The 18,112-nt window shown below is 38.1% G+C and overlaps 2 protein-coding genes across 2 annotated transcripts; both read left to right on the top strand.

The window, feature by feature from the left end:
* The first annotated feature begins 7,235 nt into the window (after positions 1-7,235).
* LOC146581548 (uncharacterized) lies at positions 7,236-9,230 on the top strand. Its single transcript, XM_085283704.1, has 5 exons — positions 7,236-7,562; positions 8,171-8,524; positions 8,642-8,779; positions 8,878-8,936; positions 9,019-9,230. Exons 1-5 carry the CDS (start codon positions 7,241-7,243, stop codon positions 9,151-9,153), a joined length of 1,008 nt encoding a protein of 335 aa, XP_085139830.1. The 5' UTR covers positions 7,236-7,240; the 3' UTR covers positions 9,154-9,230.
* Positions 9,231-12,960: 3,730 nt separating this feature from the next.
* Positions 12,961-15,256, top strand: LOC146581547 (uncharacterized). Its single transcript, XM_085283692.1, has 6 exons — positions 12,961-13,039; positions 13,307-13,636; positions 13,750-14,112; positions 14,197-14,334; positions 14,424-14,467; positions 14,547-15,256. Exons 1-6 carry the CDS (start codon positions 12,997-12,999, stop codon positions 14,679-14,681), a joined length of 1,053 nt encoding a protein of 350 aa, XP_085139818.1. The 5' UTR covers positions 12,961-12,996; the 3' UTR covers positions 14,682-15,256.
* Positions 15,257-18,112: the final 2,856 nt, after the last annotated feature.

Raw genomic sequence — 18,112 nt, 5'->3', positions numbered from 1 at the left:
ATGAGCAAGCACTTTGGCAACAGTGGGAGGGAAAAATTCCCTTTTAATAGGAAAAAACCTCAGTCAGAGCCAGACTTGGAGAGGGGCGGCCATCTGCCACGACCAGTTGGTGAGAGAGAAGGAAGACAGGATAAAGACATGCTGTGGAAGAGAGCCAGAGATTAATAACAAGTATGATTTAGTGCAGAGAGGTCTATCAACACATAGTGAGTGAGAAAGACTGACTGAAGAAATACTCAATGCATCATGGGAATCTTCCAGCAGTCTAGACCTATTGCAGCATAACTAACGGAGGATTCAGGGTCATCCGATCCAGCCCTATCTACATGCTTTAACAAAAAGAAAAGATTTAAGCCTAATCTTAAAAGTAGAGATAGTGTCGGTCTCCCGAATCCAAACTGGAAGCTGGTTCCACAGAAGAGGGGCCTGAAAACTGAAGGCTCTCCCTCCCATTCTACTTTTAAATACTCTAGGAACAACAAGTAGGCCTGCAGTGTGAGAGCGAAGTGCTCTAATAGGGTGAAATGGTACTACAAGGTCATTAAGATAAGATGGAGCCTGATTATTTAAGACCTTGCTTGTGAGGAGCAGGATTTTGAATTCAATTCTGGATTTAACAGGAAGCCAATGAAGGGAAGCCAAAACAGGAGAAATCTGCTCTCTCTTTCTAGTCCCTGTCAGGACTCTTGCTGCAGCATTTTGGATTAACTGAAGACGTTTCAGAGAGTTTTTTGGACATCCTGATAATAATGAATTACAGTCGTCCAGCCTGGAAGTAATAAATGCATGAACCAGTTTTTCAGCGTCACTCTGAGACAGGATATTTCTAACTTTAGAGATGTTGCACAAATGGAAGAACGCAGTCTTACATATTTGTTTATTATGTGTATTGAAGGACATGTCCTGGTCAAAAATGACTCCAAGGTTCCTCACAGTGTTACTGGAGACCAAGGTAATGCCATCCAGAGTAAGAATCTGGTTAGATACCATATTTCAGATTTTCAGGGCCGAGTACAATAACCTCAGTTTGATCTGAATTAAGAAGCAGAAAGTTAGCGGCCATCCAGGTCTTTATGTCTTTAAGACATTCCTGCAGTTTAACTCATTGGTGTGTGTTACCTGGCTTCATGGACAGATAGAGCTGGGTGTCATCTGCATAGCAGTGAAAATGTATACTATGTATGAAACCTGACTGAAACTCTTCAAATAAGCCATTCCTCTGCAGATGATCTGTTAGCTGTTTGACAACTACTCTTTCAAGGATGTTTGATATGAAAGGAAGGTTGGAGATTGGCCTATAATTAGCTAAGACTGCTGGGTCTAGAGATGCTTTTTAAGTAAAGGTTTCACTACAGCCAGCTTGAAGGCCTGTGGTACATAGTCGATTATTAGCGATAGGTTGATCATATTTAAGATTGAAGCATTAATTAATGGCAGGACTTCTTTGAGCAGTTTTGTAGGAATGGGGTCTAAAAGACACGTTGATGGTTTGGAGGAAGTAATTATTGAAGTTAACTCAGAAAGATCAATTGGAGAAAAAGAGTCTAACTTAACATCAATGGTACTAAGAGTAGCTGTAGATAATATTACATCTGTGGGATGATTATTGGTAATCTTTTCTCTAATGATCAAAATTTTATCTGTGAAGAAGTTCATGGGGATGGTGTTCGCTCTGTGTTGTAGCATCCTGATGACACCCCGTTTGCGCTCCAGTGGATGATGAGAGTCAAACCTTAGATACTGATCCGTATGTGTAGGTTTACGGTACACGTCAGCTTTTAGATGTCCCCCATTACTGATGGAAATCTCACAGTCTAAGAAGGCTAACCTGCCACTTTTCATATCCTCCCTGGTGAATCTGATGTGTTGGTCCACCGAGTTAATGTGATCCGTGAATTGTGGTACGTCCTGAGATTTGATTTTCACCCAGGTGTCATCCACATATCTGAACCAATGGCTTGGTGGTGTTCCAGGGTAGGATAGCAAGTTACTTTTAAAATGTATTCCATTACAGAATACAGAATACATGCCCCAAAATGTATTCTGTAACGTATTCCGTTACGTTACTCAATGACAGTAACGTATTCTGAATACTTTGGATTACTTAATATATTATCATGCTTTTTACAACAAAGTGAATGTACTATTGCTGTGTGATTTATTACTATTCCTGAAGGTACGCGACTCCGAACTGTAGTAAAGGGACCTCTGACTAATACGGCGGGGTCCCTGTCGGCTCGTAGCCGAAAAATAGCTTTACTTTGTTGTGTGGGTCAACTTTTCTTACGAGAGACAGAGAGAGGCGTTGAAAGGCTGCTCCAACGGAACTTATTGTTTTTGGAGGAAAACACGAACACGGTGTACAGTCGAGTCTTAATAGCTTACTTACAACTGGGCTCGTCAGGCTCTCTTCTTGGCTGAAGTGGTTATTATTATATTTACATGCTTCCAGCTCCCGTTTTTCCTCGATGACAACTCGTACCTTTCCACTCCCCTTTTTCTCCCTCCTCGCTCACAGACACATTAACGTGTATGGCAGTCCATTCTCCCTGCAACACGGACTACACTGCCCATGATGCTACATTCTTTAGTGCTATGCTTGTAGCATTCTGCCTGTAGCATTCTGCCTGTTAGCTTAGCACAACAACAACAACAACGAAAAGGCGCTCTCTCACCCAGGAAACACACAGTCGCAGAGAGAGAGAGAGCGTCGCCCTGTAACCATGGCAACCGTAACGCTGCCGCCTGGAACAACAGAACGTAGCTGTCCAACAAAACCCAAACAGTCCTGACCCGCGACAACATGAAACAGGAAAGTACCGCAGTGTAATCCATTTATTTCAACAAAGTAACTGTATTCTGAATACCACCTTTTTAAACGGTAACTGTAATGGAATACAGTTACTCATATTTTGTATTTTAAATACGTAACGGCGGTACATGTATTCCGTTACTCCCCAACACTGCTTACAATGCTGTGATTGCAGCCATTCACCAACTCTCTGTGAATGGTACTCATGGCCATTGATCAGTGGTCTTTGATCAGTAGGTTTTGGTCAGTGGTTGTTGATCAATGGTTTTGAGAATTTGCATAATTAAGAATAAGGAACTGACCTCCCAGCCCATTGTTCCTTCAGTGGGCTCGCTTCAGTCATTATGCAAATGTACTGTTTATAAGATTGGGGAAACCTGCAGTCAGCTGAGACTGAAGAGGTCACTTGGATGAGTGACGAAACGTTTCTCCCACAAAACGCTACGTCCAGATGACCAGAATCAACTTTTTGGAGTAATAGTAGTTGTTTTTTTTTTTACTTTTAAAGTAATCAAGGGTCACTTTTTATGAATCGTCTAGTATAGATTAGAGATGGCACGACACCACTTTTTTTATGTCCGATACCGATTCCGATATCATAAATTTGGATATCTGCCGATACCGATATGAATCCGATATAGTGTTTTTTAATCAACAAAACTGTTTTTTTTTTAAATATCTTGCTGCATTTTGTATAAGTTCATACTCAAGTTTAAAACAACAACTACACTTAAGCTATTCTGTTATACCTGTATGCAAAAAAAAAAATTTCATAGTTCAGCAATACTGATCAATCTAATAAACTTCAACCTACACCATCCTCCCTATTCTGGTATTTTAAAGAGTACTTAGCGTAAATATTAAGCAACCTAACTAATAGGGTTCCAACTCCCAGCAACAACAAAAATAAAAAAATAAAAAAATGGGGAACCACCCCTCACGCTCCACCTCATGATGCTTAATCGACGTAATCAACCTTAATTTGATGCAGTGTGAAAAAAATGCACAGAAATCAATTATTTTTCAAGAAATATTAAATAGATTCAACATCTTTCTTCAACAAAATTGCAGACTGCACAGATGGTACCTTCCCAAAGGAAAAAGTACTATAGCTTACTAGGGTATATATATTAGACTTAATAGTCACTATATACAGTAATTGACTTCTATTCATTTTACATCAAATTGAAACTTTGGGTGTCAGATAATTATTTATTAAAAGCTAGACATTTTAAATGAGAATAAGAAAGAAAAGTATGTCTTTGTGCCCCCTTTTACCTGTTAATGCCCTATCGGCCCCCCTGGCTAAACTTTGCTAGATCCGCCCCTGCACAGTTACCAGCGTCAGCTACGTAGAAAAAGATCCTTGAGTAGAAAGTAATAATAAATAAATTCTAACAACAGCTGATCAAGCTTAAACGTGCTGCTGTTGTTCAGCCGCTGGTTTCCTCTTTCTGGTGCAAAGTGGGCCAAAAGCAAACAAGAGACACGGACACGCGACAGAAAAGCCGATCAGCTGATCGTTAAGCAGTTTCATGATCGAAGTAGCAGCAAGAAGAGGCAGTCGCTTGTTAAGCTTAACGCAGGAATGCTTTACAAACATTCAGAGATGGACTTACAAACTTGCTTTACTTCTCTCGGGGATAACTTTGTCGGAGATGAAATGCCGGGTTGCTAGCGAAGCTCCACATGCTATCCAGACCACTGACAGGTCCCGCATGCCACAGCCGCTCTATCACGTGATGCATACTGCTCCGACGTGCTAACGTTCTGAGGTGAGTTACGCCGTGTTGCAAGTTTGTGATGTGCTTTCGTGATATTTAATGGATCGGATTACATTTTTTATTTTTCTCCGATATCCGATCCAGTAATTTAGGTCAGTATCGGACCGATACCGATACGTAATATCGGATCGGTCCATCTCTAGTATAGATTATAGATGGCACGATACCACTTTTTTATGTCCGATACCGATATCATAAATTTGGATATCTGCCGATACCGATATGAATCCGATATAGTGTTTTTTAATCAACAAAACTGTTTTTTAAATATCTTGCTGCATTTTGTATAAGTTCATACTCAAGTTTAAAACAACAACTACACTAAAGCTATTCTGTTATACCTGTATGTGTAACCAATACGTCTACTCACCAAAGAATGAGTGAAGCAATATGGATAACAGCAGAGGACAATTTATTTAGGGTCTGATGGCAATTTACCATCGGTGTCCAGCACTTTAAAGGATTGATGGACTGGAGCACATCTGTCCTTAACATACCCTCTTAAACATCAGCTTGACACTGATATATCAAAGGAAACTTAACCGACTTTAAGTGCAAATGTTTCAACCTGAACAACTTAAAACTTCTCTGGGATACAATGTAGACAAAGACAAGAAGAAGAAAAATATTTCCATCACTAGTCACTTTTCCTAACCAGGAGACAAGTGAATATATTATGTAAAGAGTCCTTTTTCTCAGTCCTGGGGTTGTAACACCACAACCTCCTCAGTCCGTAATCAGAGAGTGTCTATTTGACAATAACCAAAATGTCTTTGGATAGTCTTTGTGAATGCAAACAAAAAAAACAAAAAAAAACAAATGATATTAGCTGGCCAGCAAAATAAAGAGAGTGTATGGCACTGAATGCGGGCGTGTGTGTGAGTACTTCGGTCCAAATAATCAAGGTCCGGATGGATGAAGGGATGGCGGCCGCTTGTCCTTTAATGGCACCAGTAAGGCAGCACAGTAGTAAGGCAGCACAGCAGCGAGGCAGCACAGCAGTAAGGCAGCACAGCAGCGAAGCGTCTGGCAGGAGAACGAACAATAGTCCTTTTCAAGGCTACTGCAGAAGGCGATATTCCCCGCTAGCTCACCCCAGCTTGCTCTCTGGCACAGCTACAAGCCACGTGAGCTCATAGCCCCATAGTGACATACGAACTTGGCTACCAACGTCCGCTTAGCATGGCGGTAATTGTCGAGCTTGCTAGCTTAGCCTCGATTAGCGATTAGCACCTTAATAACCATTACTACACATCACATCATAGCAAACACATGATAACACATGGAATAGTATAATATACATACGAAACAGATTTTTACCTGGCAGGAGAACGAACAATAGTCCTTTTCAAGGCTACTGCAGAAGGCGATATTCCCCGCTAGCTCACCCCAGCTTGCTCTCTGGCACAGCTGCAAGCCACGTGAGCTCATAGCCCCTCCCGCTAGGATGTACTACCACAGTCGACTGTCGTAAAGCAGCCGCAAACCAATAGCAATAAAAAAAACTCAAAATCATCAGTATCAGTATCGGACCGATACCGATACGTAATATCGGATCGGTCCATCTCTAGTATAGATGCAGCGAGAGACCAGGAAAACGCATGTAAACAAGCAAAAAATTCAAAGTAATCTGTAGGGATATTAAAGACAGATTACTTTTGGTCCAGTGGGTTCAAAGATTATCCAAAATAATGTAGATATAAAATCTAAATCTACTAATATCAGCTAACATCAGTCAGAAAAGCATCTCAGTAAGAAAAAACCTGCAACCTGAATTAAATTTTCTTAGTGGATTAATAAACCAGCTTCCACCAAATGGTGGCAGCAGTGCAAAGAGAATAAAAGACTCGTGTGTAAGATGTTACCAAAAGAAAACTCAGACATCATATAAATTCTCATGGTTTTAGTTTAGCCCAAAATAAACGAAGCAACGTTTTCTTTTAATATAGCCTCTTTACTGCAAAATCACAAAATAGTAGTTTTTCTCTTGACATACGATTGACCTGTATTGTCAGCCATGTTTTGTGTTTTGGTGAAGATTTTTCGTCTTCCTGTATTGATGATGTTGTGTTTATCAATAATAAAAAATTATATCATGAATTATAATGTAAAATCTTGGATACAATTTTCCATAATTGCCTTTTTCTGGTAATATTTAGCCACTTCTTTTGGCCCAATAGAGCAACTAAGCAAAAAGTGATGTCTTGGAACTTTTCTCTTTGTAACATGGCTAAAAATTTTGGACAGGAAATCTATTCTAGAATTTTACTTGTGGTGTGATGACTGCTCGTGTCATGTATGTTTATTGGAGACAATGAGATAATTTTAATTTTGGAAAGACATTTAAAAACTAACATTATTACAGACCAATCAGATTGTTTTAAAATGGTTACCTCCCATCTCATTGTCCCCTCCCATCTCATTGTCCCCTCCCATTTGATAAAACCACATTAAGATTAATCATCTTGCAGTGAAATCTAATTTTAACTGAGGTCTGAACCAGAAAATGTTGATCATATTGTGCATAGCTCTTATACTCACAGCTGGGCGTAAGTATGCATCTGTGTTCAGTTTTCTCTGTGTTTCAGTAATTGTTACCTTTTACACTTGGATGTAAAGGATTGTCTTTATTTTTTCAGGATGCATGGATGACCAAAGCTTTGTAACAAAAAATGTTCATCTTGGAGAAGATGTGACTCTGACGTGTAGTCGCCGGTCTAACTTGTCAGGATTACTTTTTTGGATCCGAGTTGTTGCTGGAAATCTGCCTGAAGTCTTAGGGGCGACCTACACTTTTGATCAGGGCACTGTTAACGAAACTCCTCGTATTACAACAAAGAAGGAAACAGGAACATTTGTCCTCCATATAATTCAAACACAGCTCAATGACACTGCCTTCTATTACTGTGAAGAAGTGATTGAACTCAAAACGACAAAGTGGAATATTACTTTCCTAAGAGTCAAAGGTAAATGACACAATATTCTCCTTATTGATGCTCAACTTTGAATTTATTTTGATTTACACATTTATTAACTACCTCTCATTGTACGGTTTAAGCCATAGCTGCCCTTAATTAACAGTACTTACTAGTTATTACTAGTTATTAGAAAAATGATTTTTCATGTTTCTCTGTTGGATAATGCACCAGCATGCAGAAGCATATGTTTATAATAAAATATCAATATTATACTTGAATTCTTAAAAGTACTGTTTTACAAAAAAGCTGAAAATATAGTAAAGTACTTTACTATATTTTATTAAGATACCAAATCTTATTTACTTGCATTCCTGAACAGAAGTCAGCTTAAATGAGTGTATAACAACATGAATTCAGTTTGCTGTTTGTCTAATAAATAACAATATAAGTTTTGCCTTTAAACAAGTTTTTGGCTGATTGATACATTTTTCTGTTTTCTTGTTTTCATGATGGGTGGTAAAATACTTTTGTTAAGAATCATACATAAGTTTGAGGGACAGTTGGTGGCATAAGTTTAGCTTTATTCATGACTGTGAAAAATAAAAATTCTTGCAGTGGTTTTAAATGAATTGTACATACTTTGTTTTATTTTCCAGGACCAGAACCTGACATCCCCATTGTCATTCAAGAGCTGCCATCAGCTCCGATATATCAAGGAGACTCAGTGACTCTACAGTGTTCGGTCCTCTCTGACCTGCAGAAGAATACATGTCCAGAGGATGTGTACTGGTTCAGAGCAGGAATGGATGAAACATATCCCAGTGTGATTTACGTTTATAGAAGCAGTGGTGATGAATGTGAGAGGCAGTCTGATGTTCATTCTCCTCGAAAATGTGTCTACAAGTTCTCAAAGAACAATATCAGCTCTTCTGATTCTGGAAACTACTATTGTGCTGTGGCAACATGTGGACATGTCATTTTTGGTAATGGAGCAAAATTGAATATTAAAGGTAACAACCTTTATGTAATATATACATCTTCAGATTATTTCTAGTTTTCAGGAGGCACATTTAAGGAAATGTTTTCATAGCAATTAACCTTTCGTGTTTGATCCTTTTGTTTTTCAGACAACATTTGGTCATTTGGAGATTCTCAGGTGGTCAACACAGTTGTGTTTCTTTTGTGTGCTGCTTTGGCAATAAGTTTGATGATTATAGCCTTACTGAGTTATGTACTCAAGAACAAGAAATATAATTGTTCGAATGGTAATGAATTTCCTATTATATTTATCTATATTTAATTTTGAGTATATTATGAAATTCATTGCATCTGTACATATTATTTTTTGGGTAATTTATTCCAGCTGCTGCTCCAGTGGAAACACATTCTACCATGACCACAGGCAACCAACAACATCAGCAGGTAGGCTGTTTTAAATCTAAATTGTTGCACTGGAACATTTATGTTTTTTATATTTAATCAAGTTGTCACATTATCTCAACAGGTAACTGAAGAGCCCTTAGTTTATTCTGTGCCTAATTTTACAAAGAAGAAAGTCAGACGAAATCCAAGGAGCGGTGAAAAATCTGTTGATGGACAGAGCATCTATGCAGATGTCAGAGTTTTAGGGTATGAGTAGATACATTTACAGTTAAGGTCGTAATCAATACATTTTATGTATTGATGGCCTTTAATGAGAGAGAAATTTTGTAATAGAGAGTGTATTTTCCCAAGAGACATGAAACAGTCAACTATACATTTCGATCGTATATTTGGGCCCTCTTTTGGGATTTTGTTTGTTTGTAGTTTATTGGAGTTGAAATGTCTTTTTAGTATAAAAACCACTTTTTAAAATGGTTGACTTTTTGGTATAACCAAGTATAAAATACAATAATTAATACATGCAATCGCAGCAGTGTAAGGTGGTGAAAGAGGTCCCCCTGCTTGACTCATCGATGGTCATTCCTTTCTAAAACAAATGGCCTCTTTGACTAACTAGGGTTTTTCTTACTGAGATGCTAACTAGCAGGCATTATAATTTCCATCAGTTTTTTGGGCACTTAACCTCGTACACTACATCGCTTTATTTGTGCTATAGAACCCAATCATTCGGATAAACGAGTATTTGGCAAGGTGTGTTTTGGGGTTTGAGAGTAAAATGTATTTCAGCTATACAATACTTCTGACACACAAGGATAGATGACAGATATAACTGAGGGAGAATAAATTAGTACATAAATATTTTTTTAATTTTCCAAAGCGGTTACTGATCTCTGGGATAGCCAGTGGTTATTGCTAGTACAGATCATTATGCAGCTGTACTGAATACTCCTATATGGTTGGGGAAACCTGCAGCCAGTTGAAACTAATTAAGCTTTTTGTTGTTTTTGTTAGCAGTAAACTTTATTTTGGACATGGAAAAAAACTGTTTATACAGACTTATAGAACTGATTATTTATGTTATTAACAATAGAACAATTTTATTTACGCTTGAGCTCAGCTGGAAAGTGGTTTTTTTTCTTAATTTGGTGATTTTTTTAAAGCAATAATAATGAAATAATCTTTCGTTTCTGTTGTTTGCATTTGTCAAAATACGTTTTTATTGTTACTTGAAACCTGGCACAAAAAAATTATTACGTAATGAATTAGCTAAGGGCTATTGCATTGTGTTTATCCTGATTTTTCTTAAGCTTTTGAGAATGTTTTAATAAATTTTTTCATTAGTTCACTACTTTTGTCTCTATGACTCCTTATTAACCTACTCTTGTCAGTTTGCTAGTTATGCTACATTCACACTACAAAACTGTGGAATGACCAAAATGACTGTGGCCGCCATGTGCAATTAACTTGAAGTCTCAATGCCTTTGAAATGGTTGCTTCAAAGATGGGTTCCAGGTCTGCCAGCATGTGTAGTCAGCTACTACCTTCAAAGGGATTTGTTGTATCAAGATAGAGATAAAATAGCAATAAAATGGAATTAGCTGCTGTATTCAGAAGTATCTGCATTCAGAAGATGCACATAACCATTATCAAAACACTCACTGGTTTATCAAATCTTGTTCTGAAGCTTTAACTTCAATTTTGACTATTAGTATTTTCTTGTTTTATATTTCCAGCTGTTAATCTGACTGAGAAAGTGAGGGACACGACACAATAAACTATAATAAGCAACGTGTCAATCAAAAGACAGCCCCGCTCTAAAGCAAAATGACTTACTGTTCAACATCATTCTGAAGTGGAACATAATTTAAAATAAATGACAAACAGGCTGTTCTGTTTGTCATACACTTATATAGACATTCCTACTCCTTTTTTTCTCCATTCCTCTCCTCACATCCAACCAATCATGGAGGATGGATGCCCCACCCACCTGACCTTGTTAAAAGGGAGATTTTCTCTAGCATTGCCACCAAGTGCTTGCTCATAGGTAGGGATGGGTACCGGTGTCGTTCTGACATAAACGGTAGTAACCAGACCGAAAAGCAGCGCACATTTCGGTGCTTTATTTCGGTGCTTTTTTTTCCTGAGCTGTGATACACTTCTAGCCAATCATTTTACGTTTCTGAGGATAGTAGGCGGGGCCAGGTACGTACGTTCTGTTAGAGCAGAGCTACAGATTAAAAATGCCCAAGGCGAAGCGGTCAAAAGTCTGGCTGTACTTCACAGCAAAATATGCAAACTCAGCAGCAACAAGTGCTTTAAGCTGATACTGTGATACTGTCAAAGGAGGTAACACCTCAAATCCGATGAAACACCTGGCGACGCATAGCGTTTTTTTTAAAAGCCGAGAAATGCGCCGTATTTGATAGCTTGCTGCGAGACCTCACACCGAGCGCATCTACTGCAGGTGGGTTGGCTGTTATGCAACATCCCCCAAAAACCCGAAGAGGAGAGTCCTGGCCCCTAGCCCTGCCAGTGTAGCAGAAATGATGATGGATGATGATGCAGCAGCAGCCGTTCTTTTCTGCGTGAGTAGTTTAATGTTGTTCGTGTGTAATTTACGTTGAGTAGGCTAACCACGTTATTACATTAATGCACGTAAGGTGAGCTAGCAAACATCATCATAGCTACATGCGGCTGTCTTCTTGTTTGATGGCAGATACTCCCTTCACCCTGGCCAAAAAGGCTAAAATGACCAAAGAAGAAGTGGAAAACAGTTAAACATGAGAGGTTTTTGGACAAAGTTTGTGTTTTTTCCATTGTTTAAGCACTGCTTCCAGCCAAGAGTGATACCATATATGCCCCATAGCTGCAGAAAAGGCTAACATTGTTATCTTTTTACAAACAACAGCTGAACATGAGAGGTTTTCGGACCAATTTTGTGTTCTCCATTCTTTAAGCACCGGTTTGAGCACCGTTTGAGCACCGGCACCGTTTCAAAAGTACCGATTTGGCACCGGTATCGGATAAAACCTAAACGATACCCATCCCTACTCATAGGTGATTGCCTGGTCTTTGGTGTTTTCTCTGTATTACTGTCAGGCCTTTAATGTAAAGCAACTTGAGGCAACTGTTTTGATTTGACACTATGTTAATAGAACTGAATGGAAATTGAACTGCTGTGAGGCAGACTTCCTTCAGTAAGAAAACCGTAAGAGAAAAAAAAGTATTCTACAGCGTTAACACTTGTGGACTGGAGAAAGCTGTTAAACTATAGTCCTCAAAACAAGTGATACAGAGACTGTAAAGTTTCGGTTTACTTACAGATGCTGTATGTGTTAAGAAGGCACATTTGGTTCAACCACAGGACTAACAGTGGAGAACGCATGCAATTTTTTTTCATAAAAGGCTACTATGATCAATACATGGGTGGGTATTTCCCTATTTCTCAGGAAATCAAAAATGAAAATCAAACGTGATACAAGTTAAAAAGAGTAACAAAACTTTACAGAACAATTGTGTAAAACCCAGTGCTCCAGAAAAAAATGATGCACTGATTTACAGTTACAAATAATGTATATGTATATAAAAATTAAATACCTTAATACCTTTTATTGATTTTCATCAGATGCAACAAGCAAGTCATTTTAGAGTTGATATTTGAAAACAGTTAATACAGCAAATGACCTCTACCTTTTGCACAGAAGCGCTATTTAAATTGTGAATGTGAGCATACTGAGCCTTTAGCCTTATAAAGGCAACAAATTCATTACTTTATTTATCTGTAAATTTCTGCAGGATCACAACTCCTCAGAACTGTTGACTAAATATTTTACCTGTCACCTCAACTTTTTCACTTAAGCTATATTCTCTGTTTACATAATTATTATTATGCCATATATTTATGAACATATTAGATTATTAAAATATTTATGCTGAAGTTTGACCTGTTTGAGCAAACCACAAAAACCTCCAAAGGCATGTTGCACAATGCAGGAAATGAAAGCAGCTACCAAGTGGCTTCTTTTGACAGTCGGGACTATCACATCAATCTTGCATCACTCACTTAAAAACCAAAGCCCACATCACAAAAAGCATCAAGATGTTGCATTTATGGATTATACTGACTCTGCTTCGTCAAGGATGTAAGTGCAATCTACCTATGTCCCATTTTAGCGTTTTGTGGAGGTTTTACCCAATTGTCATTTTTTGTAGCAAAATAATTCAATTTGCCTTCCAGTTGCAAGTAATGCATTTACGCTTTGCCTCTGGATATGCTGTTTCATAAGACTGATGATGTATATGCATGTACAGATTTTTTTTCTTCTATTTTTCTTTCCCAAATCTACAATATTATGATTCTTATCTAATTGCATTTATATAATCTACATATCTGTTGTGCTTTCCTACAGCTGCTCTACTCTCAGTGACTAAATGTCAACTTGGCAACTCAGTGACCTTCACATGTTGGTTCCCTGATTTGGAGTATAGTAACACACGAGTCAAGTGGTACAAACAGAACATTGGTGGCAGCCTTAAACTAATTACAACGTTGATGAAAGCTACTGAAAAGCCAACATTTGAACGAGGCTTTCCTCAGTCACGATTTGATGCAAACAGCACACAAGTAATGAGCATGCTGACCATTTTTTCGACTGTCCGAGAAGATGAAGCACTCTATCATTGTGCAGCCTCCACCTGGAGTAAAGATCATTGGAATGCAACCTACTTGTCTCTGAATGGTAATGATGTCTTTTCATTGTTTTGGTTTTGTTTTAACCTTCATTACATTCTTTATATGCGTTAACCCTTTGCAGCCCTTTTTCAAGTTCCATATTATTATCATTTTTTATAGAAAACACTCAGTCAAACTACACTGTTGTTCAGTTGCCGGCAGGAAGTGATCCAGTTCAGCCAGGAGACTCAGTGACTCTCCAGTGTTCGGTCATCTCTAGTTCTGGCAACAGTTCTTGTCCTGATGAACACAGTGTCCACTGGTTTGGTGCTGGATCAGATAAATCTTTGGCGAACATCATTTACACTGATGGTAAAGGATCCGATGAATGTACCAAGAAACCTGAGTCAACATTGTCTTCAAAAAGCTGTGTGTATCGACTCTCTAAGAACATCACCTCCTCAGATACTGAGACTTATTATTGTGCTCTGGTCATTTGTGGGGAAGTTATTTTTGGGAATGGAACAAAACTCAATATTAGAGGTGAGTTTGACACATGCTGATGATACTGTTGCTCTTAATTAGAAGTTAAAAAAAATGTGATTAATTTTTTTTTTCTTCTGTCAGAAACCGGCTTGGGGACCTTTGGTGGTTTATTGAAAGACAATACAATTCTTCTGCTGCTGTGTGCTGTGTTGGTCATAAGTGTGATGGCAATTGGTATTCTTATTTATATCATCAAGCATAACAAGTGTGACTGCAATGGTAATATTACTTATGTCATATATCACAATTACTGTCACAAATGCTAATTTAATATTAATTTTTATAAATTTATTTTTATTCTTTTCTAGCTTCTAATTCCCTGCAAGAAAGTATTGAAAAAAGAAACGTGAAGGTAAGGTAAACTCATCAAAAATAAGTAATTATTCTTTGTTATAACACTGACCGTTTCATTTCCCCCCACATTTCTCCAGAGAGAAAAGGACACATGCATTTACTCTGCTGTCATATTTACAACGATAAAAACTGACAGTGCTAGAAAAAGAAATACAAAAGCACTGGAGCGAGAAAGGATCTATGCAGCCGTCAAGGCTTTTGGAATGGATTAACCGACACTGGAAGTAATTGCCATCAGCTAATTATTAATGTTTTAGGTAAATGTTCTTATGAATGTGGCTCGACTCATCATTGCCCTTGATGCATCCATCACTCCATGTTTGTGTTTTGTAATATACAAAGTCACTGCATCCAGAAAATAATGTAATTGTGAGCCCACTTATAAATCTTGATTCATTATTTTCATGGTTTTTTGAAACTTGTAATTGAGGTTTGTGACCACTAACCACAAGACATTCATTTAGGATGAATGACAGTCATAGTCGACGATGAACAATCCACTGGGTACTACCCGTTGTAACAGACCGGTTGCAAGTGCCTTCTGAGGGTTGATGGCAGTTTGTGGTAAAATAATTCCCATTTGTGCTCACAGTAAAAATTGAGATTTTGCAACATGTTGGCTGCAGCTCTGAGGCAAAACCTTTACATTGAGAGGTGAAACTTCTCCATTTACAGTATGTATCACACTTTTTCAAGTTTTTCTGTCACTTGGCTAGTAGCTAGCAAGTGTTTGCAGATAAATGGAAAAAACTAGAGACAACTGTGCTAGGAACCAAAGCAATCATAATGAGGTTTTTTGTTGCAGCACTTTGTCTTTCTTCATCTTTTCTCATTCTGATACTTTTTGTCACATTTATTTTGCCTAGAAATCATCTGACTTACAAGTGGCAAATTTAACATGTGATTAAAGTCCCAGTTTGGTATTTTGGTTGTTTTTATTGTTAATTGTACAAAACCAAGTTATGTTGCTGATTCATCAGGCTGAACAGGAAAATGTACCAAATGAAACGAAACTTACAGGTCTGTTGCATCATCTGGCTGCTATAAGAACATTAAACTACACATAGGAAGCTTTGATAGTATGTGTGTAGGTAAAATAAAGGTTAAAAGTTAATGTCACTTTTTCCAAATTGTTTTTGATAAGGTTGTACTAATGTTATATTTGGCCAGAAGTGTGAGGTGTGAATTTTAATTAACTCCAATATAGTATATTACGGGTCAGGAGCATTACAGCCTGTAGATGGCACTAAAAGGACTATAACCATGTAACATCATAAAACACAAAAACAGCTCACCCAAAATATGACGAAGCAGCCGCAGCCATCAGTTGTTGATATGCACATTAATGCTTGCTACATGACAGACCTCAATCACTTCATTGATCGTCCACAGTTACATAAAAAAATGCAATACTGATATAGTACTGAGTTGCTGAGTGAAATGATGTTATTACTTCTGCTGTAGTGTAAGGTCAAGTTGTATTTAGCCATTTATAGGAATGCATTTTAGGTTGTACAATTAATTTTACAAAAGCCACTTTATTATAAGCTAACACAGCATTAACAGCATAAAAATGTGTAATGTAATGTTTTCAACAACTCACATGCTGAAATTTGTCGTAGGATTAACTTCAAATATAATAAACATTAACAACCAAATATTTGATTAAAAATAACCACCATAAAGAAATATAGGCTGTCTTTTCCTTGCAAATCCTGCTCTGCCTACTAAGATGTTTGAGACAATGCGTGATTATATGGTCTCACAGCAGAGTACACACACTCCTGTGGTGACTCTTTCATCTTGTTCTTCTTCACTCGATTTCTTGAGGAGAAATTCAGTGCTACATAGTTTACTGCGTCTGACTCACCATCCTGTGAATAACAATTATGTAGTTTTTATTTTAGTAAAACAAAACAAAAACAAGGCTTCTGTCAACATACTTGTCAGCCTGGCTGAAGAAAACATTTACATTGACTATGGCAGATAAAATTAACTAAATATGATGCAGTGATTATTATGAGACGACATATGATTGAAGAAAGGAGAAAAAAATTATTGCGCTTTAGCTAAGGCCTCCATCACTCAGCCTGAGAGACCAGTCAGCGAACCTAAGGCAAACTTCGATCACTAGGGTACTTCCCCGAATGTTCAGCGAGGTAAAAGTGGTGTCAAAGCTAGTGCCTCACCACAAACCTCCTTGTGATTGCTTTGGTTGCCATCTTTAGTTACTTACTAAATTACTGCCTTATTGTTGCAGTCAACATGCTTTAGAAAGCGCAACTTTCATGCAAATTGTGTGCTGACCAAAGCAATAGAGATTGAAAATGTGACGTCATTCAGGGGTAAAACCGCAAAGGATTCTGGGAACTCGTGGCAAGAGGTACTAGCGCACGCAGGCTTTCAATTGAAATTACATTACACAGCGATACAAAGAAACATAAAAAATGGCAAGAAGCTGTTGTATTATTAACTGCAATAGCCGGTCGCATGACAGCCACGGGAAGTCGACGGGTAAAGAGATCGGTTGTTATCGGATTACGTCGTTGAAGAGAAATTGTTCGAGCCATGTTTCCGAAGTAACAAAGATGCGACGGATGGCCTGGATTGCAGCCATTCAAAGACCAAATATAACGTCCCAGAACCCTCCAGCTCACATGTTAGTCTGCTCCAAGCATTCCCACAAAGGTCAGAGTTTTGTAGTAGTTAATACGTCATTTTTCTTAACATAATTGGTGATATAGGTTACAAGCAAGTCTGGCGCTGAACAGAAATGGTCGCTCTTTTGTTTATTGTGCATAAATAGTGAATTGTCCTGACACAATATTGTGTTTGGCTTCTGTTATTACCATGGTACATTGACAAAAACATATACTTTTATTCACAGGATAAAACAGGTTTTTTGTATCACTAATTGCCCAGTACGATTACAGCATACAATATTATTGTCGCTGCTACATTTCTGTATTATTTATTATTAGAAATTATTTCCACTACTAATTAATTACCGTTGAGCTTAAAGGTCCTATTAATAAACGGTTAACGAATGTGTATTTATGACGACGATTTGTGAGACTGGTAAACTTATGATATGTACGATGGTCTTTCGTTCTACACAGTGCATTTCAAGGTCCTGCACCCATCCGTCGGTAAACTGTACCTGGGCTTGTTGCAGTGACCTGAAGTTACTAAACTTCACGAGTGTATGCACTCACTCCAAGAACCGTATAATTATAAATATGAGCGTGGTGAAAGTTGGGCAGCACGCTAACGTCTTTTGTCCCTCTGTGTGCTCGTACGGGTCTAAACCTTTCACTCGTTTGATTTTTTTCCTCGTATCTTTTCTTTGACTTTTCATTAAGTCTGTCTTTGTACGGACCGACATTGTTCTCCTTCGTTTTGTACATAACTTTTTTGGGGGACAAAGAAAAAGCAAGAAGGTATTGGAACCGGAGAATGAACGTTTTGCGGTGCTGCAAATGCTTGCATTTGAGGCGGTACTTGGATTGTTTTGCCACGAGTTCCCGGCATGCAATGCGCGAGTATCACGTGGTCTGTCAATCTCTATTGCAAGGAGGTTTTCTTTGTGACCAGTTTCACCTCGTGTTTGGCAACAACTTCCGGCAATGACTCACAAATCAGA

This window comes from Mchenga conophoros, linkage group LG2 (genome assembly GCF_057382185.1).
Source record: "Mchenga conophoros isolate Kocher_MC1m ecotype Shallow Benthic linkage group LG2, M_conophoros_male_GT1.1, whole genome shotgun sequence".
Lineage (NCBI taxonomy): Eukaryota > Metazoa > Chordata > Actinopteri > Cichliformes > Cichlidae > Mchenga > Mchenga conophoros.
Note: the sequence above shows the minus strand (reverse complement) of the source record. Positions and strands in the feature narration are given on the sequence as shown.

Bases quoted from the DNA above. Each gene is read 5' to 3' on its own strand.
- LOC146581548 (XM_085283704.1), top strand. From the start codon at position 7,241: ATGGATGACCAAAGCTTTGTAACAAAAAATGTTCATCTTGGAGAAGAT. The intron at 7,563-8,170 runs GTAAATGACACA...TTTATTTTCCAG, and splicing joins TACTTTCCTAAGAGTCAAAG to GACCAGAACCTGACATCCCC. The intron at 8,780-8,877 runs GTAATGAATTTC...AATTTATTCCAG, and splicing joins GAAATATAATTGTTCGAATG to CTGCTGCTCCAGTGGAAACA.
- LOC146581547 (XM_085283692.1), top strand. From the start codon at position 12,997: ATGTTGCATTTATGGATTATACTGACTCTGCTTCGTCAAGGAT. The intron at 13,637-13,749 runs GTAATGATGTCT...CATTTTTTATAG, and splicing joins AACCTACTTGTCTCTGAATG to AAAACACTCAGTCAAACTAC. The intron at 14,335-14,423 runs GTAATATTACTT...ATTCTTTTCTAG, and splicing joins TAACAAGTGTGACTGCAATG to CTTCTAATTCCCTGCAAGAA.